An 18,801-nucleotide genomic window follows, 5' to 3' on the forward strand; every position below is an offset into this window, starting at 1 on the left:
CAAAATGAAATCTGATGAAAGTTTCACAGAATCTTTAGTACATATTTCAATCGTACATCTCTTATTTTACTTTTTGATTTGCCACATATTTTTGGTTTCCCACAACAAAACATGGACACTGCCATTATATTCATTTGGGAGGCATGGACATCATTTAGTAAGCTCATTGCTCATAGAACCTCTATTTGGTTCTGTTTGTATATATTTTTCTTAGAAGTATATTTTAAATACCATTTTAAACCAGTTTCACTAGATTCAGGAAATCAATAACTAACGACTACAATTTCAGACTCTATAAAGAATGTAAGAAAGTAACAATAAATCAAAGACCTTGATTCTCAAAAAGAAATTTTATCAAAGGAAATGAAAGCAACAAGTGTCCACTTTATTGATATATGAAATGGGAAAAACGGTGATAGTTAATAAATTGATTCAAGTATAGGGCCATTTTATGCACTTTTTGCTCTTTCAATAGATTCAAGAAATCAGTGATTACAACTTCACAATCTTTAAACAATGTGGGAAACTAACAACAAATAGAACAGCATTTGGGAACAAACTAAGAATCACTCTCCACTCTAACCACGACATTTTTACAGATAAAGGTTTTCTACTTAGTCTTAAAGGTAAGTTTTTAATAACTAATGTCAAATCCTAAACATTTAATTAGAATGTATCTAAATCTTTTATCCTATAGAAATTATTGCAAAATGGCCATTACCCATTTTACTATAACATATAAAAGTATTGTAGATTTCAACAAATAAACTGACACGCAAAAGAAACGCAACACCCTACTTAAGGAGGAAATAATTATGTAAAGTAAAGAATTTTGTATCTTAAAATTATGAATATTTTCAATTAGGTAAACATTGGAATTTAACGGTTGAACGATTTCCACACTCTCTGCCATCGGCTCGTACATTCACCTCTGTCGTTGGCTCGCGTATATCACAGTGATAAACATGAGGAATAGTGCGTTTGTTTGAATTCATTATAAATCAATTTTTATGGTTGTTTTATTTTTCAGATAGATATTTACTAAATTAATACAGAACTATTAATTTAATTTGAAACAATCCTGCAAATATTACTTTTTATACGTTATGTCAAAAATCTTGACGTGAGCCCATTGCAGAGGTGTCTGAGAGAGGAACGAACGACAACCCTGCATAGGAGATTGCGATTTCCACACCATAACCGGAAGTCAAGTTTGAGTCTGCTTAACAGAAATGAAAAATTGCATGTTTAAAAAAACATTTGGCAATATTATGGAGTTTTAAGGTTTCTTTTACTGTTCATCATAAGTAATGCAGCAATATTTTGAAAAAAAAAACAAAAAAAAAACTCTCCTTTCGTTTCCCGTAACGATGCTAAGACTACTTGAAAATGGCTTATGTACGCATTTCCATTGCTCTAGCTGGAAAATTTCAATGTAAAGGTGATGGAGAGTTGCTGATGCGGAATTTCACTACATTACTCCCCAACAGGGTCTTACATATCATATGCATTAAGGACAGTCCTTGTACCCGAAGTCCAAGGGTGGCTACTCTGCTCTAAGTTAGAGAAAATTCGACCTAATCATCCGAAAAACGGGCATTTAAAAATACCAAAGAATAATTCCTTCGCTCAGATCTCAATATTAATGAACCTATTGTATCGTACAAAATAAGCTGCAATTGTTGTTTAGGGCAGTCTTGCACGTTTTACTTGAATGGCTGGGAGGGGGTGTTTTAACAGTCATATTTTACTTTGTAAAGTAACCAGATAAACATTTAACATTTTTATCAAACTCTGATGTTCTGAAAAGTGAGGTTAGCCTTACTTTATTCGCTTTTGAAAATCATAAGATAAAAAAAATGTAATCTTTGTAGATTGCTGCTTGTTGCGTTTCTTTTGCGTGTCAGTATACATAAAAGATTTTACCTCATATTAATTCTGTTTTAAACTTCTAGGATACGAATTCTCTCTTTATGTAATATATGCAAAAAATTCAACCACACATTTGTTTGCTCACATTGATTGTGAAATCAGACATTCGACTTGATAATGAGCCTTTTTCAAAAATCAATTGATCTTTTGCAAACTTGTGTGATGCTGTTTATAAAGACAACATTTTTGCAACATAAATTCAATAGCTTATATTGATACTGGTAAAGATGAGTAAAACATGATGTTAAAATAGAACGTACATAGCGCCTGAACTTCAAATTCACATTCAAAAATGCTATGCTGAAAGTTTTCTTACAAAAAAATTAAATTCAAAGTTTTGTAAAAGGAATGATTGAATTAGTTGCCATTAAAATATCAAAATAAGGAAAATTGAGCCGTTAGCTTGGGGTATTTTGGCAACCAAAAAAAAGTCAATGACTACATATAAGACACTGAGATGACGTCACAATAATTGAAAAGTTTAAAAACTCTTGATATGAAATTTAAAGTACGTAAAGAATGTAGACTCTTTATATATGTTTCAAAATATCAGTGCTCCGCTAGACTGTTTAATTCTTGTAGGAGGGGTGTTCAATAAATAATGTCCTTGATACCCGGAAAGAAGCAAAAGACGCTTTTCAATGATTTAGTTTTAATGAATTAAATTTACATTCTCTTCTAATTAAAACACATGTCCGTAAAATTTTTTATCCAACTTTTTATTGTTTTTATTATTGGGTATGACCCTTAGTATTCTGGAACATGGCAAATCTTATGATTTCCTGGACTCGTTTCTTCCTTCTGAAAGGTGTTTTTCAGGTTTGGCAAATGAAACAAGTCAAAAAGCGAAACATCTGGCAAATATTGTTAATGTAAAAAATTAGCTTTCTGTTTCTCTCAAAAACTCCTTTAATCATCATGGTGTGCGGGTTTGGACGCTTTCATAAAGAAATTGAATGTAGTGGATTCCTGATTCTGATTCCTTCCTCTCATTCACCTTTCCATTTTTTTTTTGGCTAATAAAAAATTTGCTTTCTAGACTCTTTCAGATATTAAACTCCCCCCCCCCCTCCCCCGAATACGAATTTGTTCATATTTAAGCAAATTGCAAATAAATCTGTCTTTGTACACTTGCAATTCTTTGCTCTTCTCAGACATTTGTTACTTTTGTCAAGTACATCTTATTGTAAATTTTGTTTCGGGGTATTTAAGGAATAGATTTAGGTTTCAATATCTGTTTGAATTTCAAACAAACTTAGATAACTAAACTGTTTGATTTTTTGAAGATAATTGTTTAGATATTCTTACAAGCTGTCGTTTTCACTCATTTTTCAAAACATAGGGGGACCTTTGAGTATTAAGCTTTTTTACTGACAAACATTTCTTTAAAACAATGTGAATTACTCCCTGAAATGATGTCTATAAAATTTGCTATCTGTCTTAAAGTCAATCATAAATTATCAGTGATTATTTGTAGAAATTTGACAAACAGTACATTAGTTGTTATAATTTTTGTTGGCAAACATGGTGCCCATTTTTGATGCCCGTTATATAATTTTTTATCATTGAAATCCACCTGCTCATTTGTCTATAAAACAGACATCGGTTGCTGTAAATTTTACATATTTCAGTGGATATCTTTTGGGATTGTTAAGGAGTTTTACAGCTGGCTGCAGCTTTAATGTAGCGATAAATTTCGCTCTAGTTTACTGATTTTTTACCATTCATTTTACATGCAGTGTCTCGAATAGCCCTTGTTTTCCAGCTTCTCACAATGAAACCATGTGATGAAAAGTGGTCACATAAATTGTTATAAATTCATTAAAGATTCAACAATGCGAAAAAGTCAAGATTAATGTCATATGTTATTTGTGTTGTATGTCATACAGTTCAGGACATTATTTATTGAACAGCCCTCATATACTGTGAAATCACAAATTTCCGTGGGGGTTAAATTTTCGTTGTTTTCGAGGATTTCGAGAGACCCACAAATTCATGTCCACCACGAAATGTAAAATGCTACATTGATAACTACTCAATAATTCTTCATCCACGAATTCAAATCTCCATAAACTAAGCGTTTTTTACTCAAACCATGAAAATTTGACCCAACGAAAACATGTGATTTTACAGTATTGCATTTAGACAGTATAAAGCCATTCTAAAATGTAAACACCCAAGTGACTTACAAAGATCAAACATTGTTGACAATATAATAATATTACTCTTTTTTTCTTCTGATCTTTTTAAAGAAATTACTTAAAATAGAATTCATTGTTGATTTGTACTACCTGAAATACATGAAGTCTTACCAATCTGCATTATTTAATGTAGACATTGCATTTTAATAGTGTTATATAACGGAGATAAATATCCTTTTTACTAACAGTATCGAAGTCTTCAAAAAGATCAACAAGAAAGACAACTTTGGCATCAACTATAATTCCTTTTTCAAAGATATCAAAGACTCCGGCTACAAAAACGACATCGACATCAGCAAAATCATTATTTTCTCATCAAACTAAAACTTTAATTAAAACAACAATTTCAAATATACTCTCAACAAAAATACTTTCAACGACAAAAGTTACGACAAGAAAATCAATAAAATTAACGACTCAACCAACAACACCAAAAGAGATTTTAACAAAAGCAACGACAAGAAAAACAACAGAAACAACTCTCCCTAATCGGACAACTACTCAACCAACAACATCAAAGGAGATTAAGACTAAAGTTTTGAGTTCTACGCCAACAACATGGTACAGCTCATTGCTATCACTGCCCTTGACAGGAGGCGAAACATTGAATACCACAAGCTTTGTTATAACTTCTGGTAAGAACAAAATGTTGAAAGAACTGAAAGCCGGGCTTTAATTGCTCGAGTATATTGTCTGATCTGAAATTAGTACATTTTTTGAATTCCTATTGGTCGTTGATTTTTAACAGGTAGAGTTTACAAGTATGATTATGATTTAATACAATATCCCATATTCCAGTAATTAAAATTAACAGTTCAGAACCCAAGATATGTTATGATTTTAAAAATTTAACAAATAATACCGGTATTTCCAAGAAATTCTCGCATATTCAATAAGCATTTTTTTCTCATAATTTAAAAATGCAGTCTTTGAATAGTTAAATAAATGCACATGTGTATTTTATAGACATTCTTTTAGTTTCAAACAAACAGTACTTTTATCACCAACTACATGTATAAATACTGAAACATTTACTTTGTCAAGCGACCTCACGCATGTTAATTCTTCAAATCCCAGTTTACTTTACTATCAATTTGCTAAAAATCAAAACAGAATATAAACTGTAACCACTAACATAACATCGACGAAAACGATATGAAACATGAAACTCTTTAACTCTTTAACAATTTCAACATTTCGAAAAGCCCGCACTATTCAAAATAGTTCGCTTACAATACTAGTATACATTCAGCAGCGTATGTGCACAAACTGTTATATCACGATTATCGCAATAAAACAAATATTTAATTTCTCTTTCAGTTTAATTCTCAAGCAAATATGTTGATCATTAACTTTTTCCCACGACTGGGATGTTAAAAATATTTGTTTGAATATCGTCTCGCAATGGGACTTTTTTGTTTATCGGAAGCGTCTGCTTTGATGCTGTTTGGTTTTTTGTTTACTGTGCTATTTATAGTAAAACTGTCAATCATGATGCCTAGAGCCAGGACTTTGCTTTCAGCAAAGCCCGGCTAAAAAATGCAGAGAGAGTTTAAAACTAATTCAAAAAAAAAAATGTTTTACAATCCTAAATTGATCAAATGCTCTCAATAATACATATAAACAATTTTTAAAACGGGGTAATTGAGGAAAAATCAAATGGATCAAGAATATCAGCAGACACTTTAAAAGCCATCGTTTCGTCAGTTCTATGGTCAAAATAATGACCTCATCAGCACATACAATCATAATATGCTAATTGGGTTTTTAAAAAAAAATGTTAGGTCATCATTAACATAGTGAATTGTTGACAGTGCTTTTTCTTTTTTTTTTCGTGAAAAAAGGTAACACTTGTTGTGGCCTCCAATTCGACATTTACATATATTGACAATGTGTTGTCAATTAACAATCATTATAATTATTTCCAGATTCTTATGTCGATACGATTTATCCCGGTGAGCTCAATATAAAAGATAGCACAGCTCAGCTCTCTAGGTCATCATTTCGTAAGTGGATACATGTACAATATCCTTGTCAGCAAATCCAATTTATCATTGGATCAATTACTGACAGATACTTTTTTATATCTATTGTTAGTACATAATTTTCACCCTGAATTGACAACGGATTTTTACGTTATCTTCTGACCATGACAAAGAGCACACGGCAGGTGTGACCAGTCGGCAGGAGATGATCACTCCTCCATATGGCATCTTAGTCCACCTCTAATGTTTCGGAGGTCTGTGTTTGCTCTGCTCTTTTTTGTATTGTTTTATGGGCTCTTGAGCTTGAAAACTGTTCGTTATCTCCACATATTTTTCATTTCCCGATCATGACAAGGAGCTTACGAGGGGTGGGATCGTTCGACAAAGGATACTTAAACCCCAACCCTGCACATGATCTTACCTCTTTTTAGGAGGTCCGTGTTTCCTCTGCTCCTTAAATTGTATTTACAAATTGAATTTTGAAATGGAATACAGTTTGTATTTCTAATTTTGATTTTTATTTATAAAATTTTCTAATCTTACGAAAACTTTCAAGACATAGAGATTATGAATGAAATGAAAATAATTATTTGTGGTACAGTCTTTTGATAAGTTGACATTCTTAGAAGTTTGTCAAAAATATAAACATTTTAAAAATAATCGAAAAGTTTTTGTTTAACAAAATGCAAGATTTTTAAAGTGATATTTTTTATTCAAGTTAATTTAAATATGTTCTGTAAAACGAGAAGATTTTGCGCACAACTCATTTTAGTGCCTTTGGCGCAAGAACCCCTAAACGCTAACATTTATCGTGCGCTAATGGATATCTAAATATTATTATTTGTGCGTGTTCAAGAGTATGTTAACTGGAACGCGCGATTACGTAATATCGAAGGGTCGTTTAATTTTATACACTTACTACCTAGCACTGTACATGGTAGGATCGGTCGATGAAGTTCTGCCAATTTATAATATGATAGATTAAAGTATTATTTGCTGTTACCTGATACTTACGAGGGCTGTTCAATAAATAATGTCCTCGGTGCTCAGAAAGAAGCAAACGACGCTTAATTTTCAATGATTAGGTCTTCATGATTTTACTTATTAATCTCTTTTAATTCAAACGCATGTCCAGAACATTTTTTATCCAGTTTCTGATTGTTTTAGAACTCATTTTTGGGTATGACCCTTAGTATACTGGAAAATGACAGATCCAATGACTTCCTGGACTTCTTTTTTCCTTCTGAAAGGTGTTTTTTTCAGTTTGGAAATAGAAACAAGTCAAAAAGTCAAAGATCTGGCAAATATTGTTAATGTGAAAAACATATAACTTTCTGTTTATCCCGAAAATCCCTTTACTCTTCAGGATATGCAGGTTTGCATGGACGCTGTCTTGAAGAAATTCATTGTAGTGGATTCCTGATTCTAGGTCCTTCCTCTAATAAACCTTTCAATTTTTTTGCAAAAAATTGCTTTCTAGACTCCTCCAGATATTAAACTGTCTCTCCGAATACGAATTTGAACAACAATACCACTAACATTTAAGAATATTGCATATAAATCTATCTTTGTGCTCTTGCATACCTTTGCTCTTCTCAGACCTTCGCCTTTTTTATCAAGTACATCTATGGTAAATATTGTTTTGAGGGTTTGAAGCAATATATTCATGAACCAATATCTGTTTAAATATAAAACAAATGTGCGTAACTACAATGACTGATATTTTAAAATAATTGTTAAGACTTTAATTCGTACACGCTGTCGTTTTCACTCATTTTTCAAAATATAGGATGACCTTTGAGTACAAAGCTTTTTTTCTGTCAAATGTTTCTTAAAAACAGTGTAAACTACTCCCGATATAATGTCTGTCAAATTTGCTATGTGCCTTAAAGTCAATCATACATCATCAAATATTATTTGTTGAAATTTGGCAAACAGTACATAAGTTGTTATAATTTTTGTTAGCAAGGAGGGTACCCATCTTTGATGCCCATTATATAATTATTTTATCATTGGCATCCACCTGCTCATTTGTTTCCCAGCTTCTCACGATGAAACTATGTGATGAAAAGTGGTCACATAAACTGTTATAAATTCAGTAAAGATACAATAATGAGAGAAAGTCAAGTTTAATGTCATATGATAATGTCATAAAGAAATTCTTTCGATGTATGTATTGTTTTAAAATGAATAAGTATTCCATTTCTTTTATAAAAATAAATTAAAATTAAATTTAACATTGTGTCACATGATTGCATTACCACGGTAAAGTTGACGGATGTTTACTTATATACGGGAGTGCTATTGTGTTTTCGTGCTTGAATAACCAAAAAGTCAAGTACAGGCGTAGATAAAAGAAAGAATATCACATTAACATAATTATTTTAATGACAAGTGCAAGCGCTAAAATTTATATGCGCCAATGCGTTCCCACTTGCATTTGCGCTAAAATACGTATGAGCAATTTTTTTCTCGTTTTACAGTATGGCGTGTTCAAATAAGACATAAAGAATGAATTTAAATTGTTTTTTTTTTAAGAATAAAGATTTCGAATGAGTAAAAAACAATTCAATTTTTAACTTGATGTGAAAAAATGAATATAATGAACAGTAATCATGTTCAAATTCCACTTAAAGAATGCAAATCAAGAGCTTAGTGTAATCGCTTAAGACATCAGATAATGAAGAGAGAAAGATCAGTCTCATAAATTAACGAAAGGAAACTAGTCATGAAAAATTAAAAAAAAAACACACAGACTGTTGGAAAACAAGATGTTGGATCAGGTGCCTAGGAGGAGTAAACATCTCCTGTTGACCTGTCACACCCGCCGTGAGATTTATGTTTATTTTGTTTATGTATGATTCAGATTGATCACTCCGTAGGCAAAAGTATTAAAGCATTGAAATAACAAACGGCCTGTAGCATGCCTGACAAAATTTTAACCAAAGAAGGGTCATAACAACAAGCTTAGATTTTGTTTAAAACCCGACTTTAAACAGGGTCATTTAAGATCATTTACTTCTCAGCAGCTTGTCTTGGTTTACAAATTGATGATCATTAACGTTTATAATATTCAGTAACAAATCTCTTTATGAAAAAGATGTGTCAGATTCTGTAGTGTCTTTTATCAAGAGTTCAATTAAAAATGTAGAAAGGCATATATAAATCTAAATGTTACCTTATGAGTCAAATGATTTGACACTGAGTTCCGAGTTTCTCGATGCAATCATTTCCTCAGACATCAAGTACATTTAGTGGATAAGTGTCTACGTAACCTTTGAATTACATGATAGAACCTGTTTTTTTCCTTAAAAGCATTTTGAAACATTTTACATGTATAAGATTTATGTATATATGTACCCGGTATTATACAAGTGCAATCAAAAGTCTCTTGTTTTGCTTTCAGGCTCACAAAATACGACAAATTCAGAAATACCAAATTCATCAAGCACATTTCTGAATGCTGTAACCTCAACAGAAACCACAACGTTTGTTCTCAGTCGAGAAACGGGTTTGAAAGTTAAAATTCTTAACTCTCTTTAGAAAGATAAAAAACCCTTCTTTAAACGAGATTGTTGAAAGCTATTTAAGCTTGTCAGAAGCTTCTCCTGGTATTTAACTTGATTATAGTTAACGTTTATATTCAGTAACAAATTTTTATATGTAAAAGAGGTGTCAGATTCTGTAGTGTCTTTTATCAAGAGTTCAATTTGAAATGTAGATTCGACAAATATAAATCTAAATTTTGTATTGTGAGTCAAGTGATTTGACTTAGAGTTCTGAGTTCCTCGAAGCAATCATTTCCTCAGAACTCAAGTACAGTAAGTGGATAAGTGTCTACTTAACCTTTGATTAATTTGATGGAACCTTGTTCTTTCCTTCAAAGCAGGAGTTTTGAAAGATTTTATAGTATTTCTGTATACATATACCCGGTATTATTACATTTTCAAAAGTGAAATACTGTAATTTATTCATTTAAATAAAAATGATATCCTTTCACAGTGAGAAAAATATCAGAAGCGCGGTAAAACTCTCGATTTACCTTCCAATAACGAAGATTGTTGTAAAAATATTCCTCGGACTGTTATAATAATATATGTAGAGAAAGTGTACTTGAACCATTCTAACAGAGAATAAGACTGCCAAAATCCCCCCAAACTATGTCTGAAATCCATGTTTACAATGTTTTCAATCTCGCATCACTTAGCTATGACGTATCAACCGCTCAACTATGACGTCATGTAGCCTGTGACTGTATTACAAGAAGACAAATACGCAAAGGGAAATTTAAAGAAAATGTAATAAACAGAAAATTCAATGTTTTGTAGTTGAATATGGAATTTATTTCACTCGTGAAACACGATTTTTTTTTATATTTTTACGAGTGCGATTAGCCTGTCCCACACGTGAATTCAATAAATTCCATTATCAACAAAACATTGAATATCCTCTATTTAAACAAGAGCAATCAATATTTATCTCGACTTTGATTTCAGACACACAACATTCAATAAATTCAGAAATACCGAACTCATCCAGTACAACAATAAATGCGGTATCGTCAACGAAACCCACAACGTCTGCTCCTAGTCGAGAAATGGGTTTGAAAATTAAGATTCTTAACTGTTTATAGAAAAAAACCTTCTCTAACACCATTTCTGCTGCTTTATGTTTCATTCATAAAAAAACAGTTTTTTATGTCAATTAATCAAACAAGATTTCTAGTAATATAACCCTTATGATATAAAGAAAAAGACTATTTATTTAATTGTTATTAGCCTTTTGAAATAATTCAAATACCTGAGTTTGTTTACAATTGTTGTAAAATGACTAAATAAGATAAAATGAGTCTATGTAGGAAGCTTTATATTTCTTGCATTGTTTAAACAGTGATTCTGATGGTGGGAATCGGAGTGGTGGAAGTGACGATAATTATTGTGGGAATTCTAGCAGTCAAGCGATTTAGACAGAATAAGTAAGAAACACAATAAAATCAATCATATTTCCTTCGCATTGTAGCAACTGTTCTTGTCAATGTAAGATAGAAAGAAAAATAAAGGATTCAACAATAAAATACTTGAGATTTCTTCCATTTCTACAAGAGATTCTCTTCTGTTCTACAGAAGCAACACGAAAAGACGCAGTAAAGAAAATGACGGTCGACCTGTCTCCAGAAAGACAATCTGTAGTATTGATAACGTATATGCCACAATTCCAGAGGAAGAATTCGATGAGAACCCATATAAAGATCTGTCTGAAGGGGTTTATGATACAACCTCAAAACGAAGATCTCATGTCAATGGTGGCTGGAACGAATATTCCAGAGGAAGTTTTTATACTCGTTTGTTTCGAAGTTCAAAAATAAGCGGAAGCAGGCCAGTAGAGGAATCACACCCAATGTTTTCAACATTCAGAGATTCGAAAAAGGAAACAAAGTAATTGGGTTGAGATTGCACAATAGTTAGGGTGACCAAAGTAAAAAGTGAAGGGCTAAAAAAGACTCTAAATTAGTACTATCATAGATTTGTGCATATTTTAAAAACTCAGATGACCTACTAAGTGCTTATAAAGACGTCTTGAACGTGTGTGTTTTCCCATATTGTCTTTAACCTTTTAAGAGGATACAATTTTATGCATTCTCTTTTAGATAATATGGAGAACATGCATCTCCAAAAAACATTTTGAGATATGTGATTTTCTAAGGATTATACAGTGTATATCATTAAAAATGTAGTGCGAAACAATTTTGGGCAAGTGCGTTTTTTAAGGGAAATAAACACAGGAATGAGTCGTGAAAATTTTTTCTGGTGAAAACATATTAATGCATGTATGTTTCATTATTTATCACATTTACATACTCAACTCAAATTCAAGGCACAGAATATTCAAATTCTTCTAATTGTTTTATTTTTCATATTCAAATTCATCAACTTTTTGATGATATGATTTTTAATATTTAATTGTTTTCAAGGAATCAATTTTAAATGGAAACTATGCATACTATGAATTTTAATTGTTATATGTATTTTAAATCTTTCTTAAGCAGAATCAATCGCCGATGAATTAATTGCAGATCTCTAGAGATTGAACAGCTAATAGGTAAAATATATTTAATATATAAATGAACATGTGGTTGACATATCTAAACATAGATTTATTCTTGTAAAAATGCTGAATCATGCACATTAATGTACATATATAATAAATTATTGTCGGGCTTATTGCTAGTATATGCTATCATTTAAAAAGGTGTTTTGAAGCAAGTAAATATTTCAAGATAATGGAAACACTAATTTATGTAATAATTGCATATTTAAATTGTTATAATTTGTGTATATTGTCATACTAAGGTAAATCATAACCAGTCAATATTTTATAACTTTTTGCAGTCAAGCTAGTATTTTTTTAGCTCAACTGAGCCGAAGGCTCAAGTGAGCTTTTCTGATCACATTTTGTCCGTCTGTCCGTCCGTCCGTCTGTAAACTTTTCACATTTTCGACTTCTTCTCAAGAACCAATGGGCCAATTTTAACCAAACTTGGTACAAAGCATCCTTTGGTAAAGGGAATTTTAAAATTGTTAAAAGGACCAAGTCCTCTTACAAGGGGAAATAATCAAGAAAAGACAAAAATAGGGTAGGGTCACTAAAAAATCTTCTCCTCAAGAACCACTGGGCCAGGAAAGCTGAAACTTATGTGAAAGCATCCTTGGGTAGTGTTGATATTAAATTGTAAAAATCATGACTCCCGGGGGTAGGGCGGGGCCACAATAGGGAATCCAAGTTTTTCATATAAATATATGGAGCAAATCTTTAAAAAACTTCTTTCCAAGAACCACTGGGCCAAGAAAGCTGAAACTTATGTGGAAGCATCCTTCGGTAGTGTAGATATTAAATTGTTAAAATCATGACTCCCGGGAGTAGGGCGGGGCCACAATAGGGAATCTAATTTTTACATTGAAACATATAGAACAAATCTTTAAAAATCTTCTTCTCAAGAACCACTGGGCCAGGAAAGCTAAACATTATATGGAAGCATCCTTGGGTAGTGTAGATATTAAATTCTTAAAATCATAAAAGGGAAGGGGGTAGTTTGGCATGATAGGTATAGCAAAAGGGGGAATCTGGTAAGAACTGCATCACCCAAGTTACTCAGGTGAGCGATGTGGCCCATGGGCCTCTTGTTCAATATGTAACCATATGTTTAAGTAGTGCATATTTTATTTATTGCTTGTCAGTATGTAGAAGGAAGAATTTAAAAAGTTTGTTCGACAGGCTCGAAATTCATAGAAAATGAAAATGCTCGTTAAAATGTCAGATTTCACAAAATACAATATTATTTCGTTTAGGTTCCTCATTATAATGAGTCATATTACATGTATATAGGGATATATCATATCCAAAATATATCATCAAGAAACATGAATAAATTTTATATATCCAGATCTTAAAAACATTGTATTTTTTTAAATGAAACATATGGAGATAAAAAACAGTATTCAAGATCAAAGGTCCATAAAACAATACAAAATAGGAGCAGAACAAACAAATCATCAGGGGTGGGATCAGGTGCCATGGAGGAGTGAGCATCCCCTGCTGACCGGTCACACACACCGTATGCTCCTTTATAAATTATAAACGATAAAGAATTATAAATGTAATACAATGAGTCGATCTACTTGAAGCAGAAAAATATGTCACTTTTTCCTGATTAAAAAATGTTTAGGGTTTGATTTAGTTCTTGACGCCAATGAAATGTGTTTGTTGATTCTAATAATATATAAAAAATTTATTTAGCATATACTGAAAACGTGTTTGTTACAGGAGTTTGTCAAATTAAACGAAAACAGGCGAATCTTTGGTAGGTTTTTACTATCTAATTTCCATTTTTTTCTTTTTGTTTTCATTTTTTTTGTAACACAAGTTCCATTCTCAAAAATCGGAGAGACGGATTCGTCTAAGATTCCAGATATGACAGATATCTTTAGCCCCTTGATGTAAATTGCAATTAGATAATGCAAATATAATTAGAATTATTATTATTTTGATTCAAAGGAGCAGATGACAAAACTATGGTATTCTAAAACGAATTATATGAATTTTACAATTATTTTGGTTATTTCAATCAAGAGGAAAGGAAAATGACTCTTTTTCAATAGTGTCGAAAGTTCGTATTGTGTATAATTTTGTGAAATATACTGAAAATATTTTTAGACTATTTGATAGCAAAATTCATCCTGGTTTTTAACCGTATGTTCCTTTTAGAATAAAATTTGGAAATTTAATTTTTTGTCAATTTACCAGGGGCCGTAAGGTGGTCCTTATTATCGTATTAGTAAATAATTGCATTTATTTGAAAACCCATTAAAAGAACACGAGTCGTGTACATTTAGAGGAAAATTCTTCTTTTAAAAGAACACCTGCTTAATTAAAACACATGTACGAGATTGAACATTTCAATATTAAGGAAAATAACACATTCGCGTGTTAGTTGTACCATCTGCTTACTTTATATGTTAGGAAGTACATGTATATACCATATACATATGGTGTTATAATATAAATGTCCAAAGTATTAGTGCATGAACAAGTGCATACGTCAAATTCATAGAAAAATCTTTAGCTGCATTTGAATTTTGTAAATTATTAATACATCACTTCATCATATCCATGTAGAATCATAAATGATACAAATAATATATCAACTGAAAAAGTTAAATAAACAAAATGCAACAAACACTTGAATAGCTACCAAAATTAACGCTTATATTTATATGTTTGTTTATATGTATATAATAATTCTGGTTGTACCATTTAAGTAGACAGAAAAACTAATTTACATTGGATGTGTTGCCTACGTTTCAATGACTGAGATTGAAAACGTATCAATCCGCTTGACATTAAGTTTGAAATAAGATTTATAAAAATGCATTTATAAAGGCAAAAATTGCCTTTTTTTTACACTTGTAGATGGAAAAAGAGCTTGCTCCACGTATGAACAATTTCTAAAACGAGTTGAATTATTGATAAGCAAGTTCATGAAACAAGAATAACAAAAAGGTGTTTTGAAGCGAGTAAATATTTCAAGATAATGGAAACAACAATTTATATAATTATTGCATATATAAATGTATATTATTTGTGTATATTGTCACACTAAGGTAAATCATAACCAATCAATATTTTATAACTTTTTGCAGTCAAGCAAGTATTACAAAATTTCCAATTTTTTCAATATTTAACCATATGTTTAAGTAGTGCATATTTTATTTATTGCTTGTCAGTATGTAGAAGGAAGAATTTAAAAAGTTTGTTCGACAGGCTCGAAATTCATAGAAAATGAAAATGCTCGTAAAAATGTCAGATTTCACAAAATACAGTATTATTTCGTTTAGGTTCCTCAATATCATGAGTCAGATTACATGTATATAGGGATATATCATATCCAGAATATATTATCAAGAAACATGAATAAATGTTATATATATCCAGATCTTCAAAACATTGTATTTTTTTTAAATGAAACATAAGGAGATAAAGAATAGTATTCAAGATCAAAGGTCCATAAAACAATACAAAATAGGAGCAGAACAAAAAAATCTTCAAGGGTGGGATCAAGTGCCATAGAGGAGTGAGCGTCCCCTGCTGACCGGTCACACACACCGTGTGCTCCTTTATAAATTATAAGCGATAAAGAATTATAAATGTAATACATGTACAATGAGTCGATCTACTTGAAGCAGAAAAATATGTCACTTTTTCCTGATTAAAAATGTTAAGGGTTCGGTTTATTTCTTGACGCCAATGAATTGTGTTTGTTGATTTAAATAATATATAAGCAATATTTATTCAGCATATACTGAAAACGTGTTTGTTACAGGAGTTTGTCAAATGAAACGAGAATAGGCGAATCTTTGGTAGGGTTTTACTATCTAAGTTCCGTCGGGAATGGGATCATTAAAAAATCTTCTTCTCATGAACCACTGAGCTAGGAAAGCTTAAACTTTTATGGAAGCCTGCTGATGTAGTGTGGATTCTAAATTGTGAAAATCATGGTCCCGGGGGCCATACACAGGGAATCCAAGGGAGGAAACATCCTGGTGTAGTTTAGATTGGAAATCATTCAAATCATGACCCCGGGGCCAGGGAAGGGGCAACAATAGGGAATCCAAGTTTTACATAGAAATATATATAAGTATTGACTGTTTAATTTGCTTTTCCTTTGGTCAAAACAGAATCACTCGCCTATGCTCTGTGTCATTCTGTTCCACGAAAACTTTGAATTTCATACTGATGAATTGAGGTCCATTATCGATTAAAATATGTAATGGTTAACTATGTGTTTCGAGCATCTTGTAAAAACTTTTTATGATTTTGTCGGTTGTAGTCTTCCTCGGGATTTCAACTTCAACATGTCTACTATAATCTGACACTTCCAATAGATTGTCTCCTGATAATAGATGTCCAAGTAAATTTACGACAAGTAACCGCCATGTTTCCTTTGGAAGTTCAGTACTCTTAACAGACTGTGGACTGGATATCTCATGGTTAACCTTAAAGATTGTAATCGAGAATGGTCCTCACTTCATCAGTATGGAATTCAAAGTTTTCATTGAACAGCCTGAAAAAGAATATTAGTGAGTGTATAATTTGTTTGAAATTTATAGATATTTAGATACATCGATGATGTTTAATTAACGATTACTTAAATAAAAATTTGAATGACTTGTCAACGGATACCAAAGAATTGGCAAAGGAGTTTCTTCAAACCAAAGAAAAGGGTTAGATAAACTATAACTTTGACTACAAAAAATCCGTAAATTGTTATTAGAACAATAATTGCCTTTCTAACCATTTTCTTCGTTCTTGTGTGTTTCAAATATAATTTTAAACTCTAAAACTTGACTTGATCGATAAAAATTTAAAAATTACTTCAATTAACGTTAAAGAATGCCATTTTCATTATTAATTATATGGGTTAGTTAATCAAAATGTGCTAAACATTAATGATTACTGCAAAAGCACAAATATTCATTGGGGATTAAATTTCGTTTATTTCTTTGTTTACAATATTCAACGAAATTAAATCACACACGAAATTTTATTTGACTATATATTGAATAAGGTTTCTTTCAAAACAACAAAATTAAATGTCCACGAAACTATTTTTGATGACAAAACAACGAAATTTTATGCCAACGAAAATTTGTTTTTTCTATTATGTAATAATAAGGTCGATTCTTACAAGCTTTAATTCTTTAAAAAAAAAATGCAAAGACATTACATGTATATCAATAATTATTTGCTCTCGCAGACTCCAACAATACTAGTAGATCGTCTCCAGATAAGTCACAGTCATCCGAATGCTGAAACATCAAATCAGTATATAGCGATGTCGAAAGGGTCTACTCACAATCAAGATTTGAGTTTGAGATAACATTCCTTGATTAAAAAGCACACTTACATTGATTTTAAAGTGTTAAAATTTCCATCTAAAATTATTCCTCCTGTTTTGTGATTCATATATAAATATAAAGTTTTTAATATTTAAATATTCATAAGTAATATCTACATTTCCTGAAAAGAATAAGTCAATTTCATTATTTATTATTGGTAATTCAATCAAATTCTACCTAAACATTGATACAAAATTCAATAAAAAGACAATTCTGATAAGATCAATCTCTATATCAAAATTTAATGAAAAACAAAACAAAACCTTTTTATTTTTTTTTTTTATAATTGTTGGGTGCTCTTGTAGACTCTTTTGCATCATCACCAGAAAAACCAATATCACCAAACATAACGCTGAGCACTGACTCGTCCACTGCTGAATCTATACCGATGTCGAATGTCAATCAAGAAATTGGTTTGGAATTTAATTACTTGATTCTGAACTGTTTTAGAGTGTTAAAATACCTACATTTTCCTTTCTGTTCTACTTTATTTTTATTTAACATAAAACTCTGAATTTTGATTTTTTGTTAATTGAAAAAATATTTTTTTGAAAATAACTTTGAATTTAGGAATGGAAACGATCCTTAATATTTTTCGTCGATTGTTTATAACTATACGTATTATTGTGAACCTTTCTGTATACACATTCACGATTGTAATCTTTCTTTTTTTTTAAAACATTGAGTCACCCGCGTGGCGCAGTGGTTAGAGCGTCTACTCTAGAGTCGCGAATTAAGGAGTCAATCCTTACGTCGCGGGTTCGAATCCCAATGTGGGACGTGGAGACCGGTACTTCGGATGAGACCGCGTAGACCGAGGTCCCGTGTCTCTGTAGGTGCTGGCACAAAAAAGATCCATCCCTGCTCAATGGCCCTGAGCGACGAGTATAGGACCAAATTTGCAGCTCTCCTACGACCAACGGCAAGTGGTGGTGTCTCCATATGAATGAAAAATTCTCGAGAGAGACGTTAAACAATATACAATCAATCAATCAATCTAAAACTTTGACAACTTGGCTTAACTCTCTACAACTTACTGAACTGTTATGCAACATACATTTAATGTTCACATCATAGAAATATGACGTTACACTTATATATGGTGACGTGTTTACATGAGTGAAAAATTCTCGAATGTACGATGGCCGATATGAGCCGTCAAATTACAAGTAAGAGTAGTTCTATTATATAATTAGAATTACGGAGAATTATTTGACTTTAGCGGTATTA

The 18,801-nt window shown here is 31.5% G+C and overlaps 3 protein-coding genes across 5 annotated transcripts in view; all 3 read left to right on the forward strand.

The window, feature by feature from the left end:
• LOC134278087 (opioid-binding protein/cell adhesion molecule-like) overlaps positions 1 to 17,448 on the forward strand; it is a 75,680-nt gene extending 58,232 nt beyond the window's left edge. Inside the window, exon 9 of the mRNA XM_062760411.1 lies at positions 17,430 to 17,448. The gene's annotated coding sequence lies outside the window, so the exon portion shown is untranslated. The remainder of the gene's footprint in view (positions 1 to 17,429) is intronic.
• The window catches only part of LOC134278088 (uncharacterized), a 101,093-nt gene that overhangs the window by 23,713 nt on the left and 58,579 nt on the right, over positions 1 to 18,801 (forward strand). For 2 of the 3 annotated variants that reach the window (XM_062760415.1, XM_062760413.1), the window contains exon 1: positions 17,895 to 17,984. The exons of the other annotated variant lie outside the window; for it this stretch is intronic. In XM_062760415.1, the coding sequence (XP_062616399.1) occupies positions 17,960 to 17,984 (25 nt within the window). In that variant the 5' untranslated portion in view covers positions 17,895 to 17,959. Of the gene's footprint in view, positions 1 to 17,894; positions 17,985 to 18,801 lie in introns of those variants that run through there. 3 annotated transcript variants of the gene reach the window in all.
• LOC134278080 (uncharacterized) lies at positions 10,620 to 11,560 on the forward strand. Its single transcript, XM_062760400.1, has 3 exons — positions 10,620 to 10,719; positions 11,009 to 11,093; positions 11,242 to 11,560. Exons 1-3 carry the CDS (start codon positions 10,716 to 10,718, stop codon positions 11,555 to 11,557), a joined length of 405 nt encoding a protein of 134 aa, XP_062616384.1. The 5' UTR covers positions 10,620 to 10,715; the 3' UTR covers positions 11,558 to 11,560.

The sequence above is a fragment of the Saccostrea cucullata genome, unplaced genomic scaffold (genome assembly GCF_032062105.1).
Source record: "Saccostrea cucullata isolate Sc308-1 unplaced genomic scaffold, CSIRO_AGI_Scuc_v1 ctg2355, whole genome shotgun sequence".
NCBI lineage: Eukaryota > Metazoa > Mollusca > Bivalvia > Ostreida > Ostreidae > Saccostrea > Saccostrea cuccullata.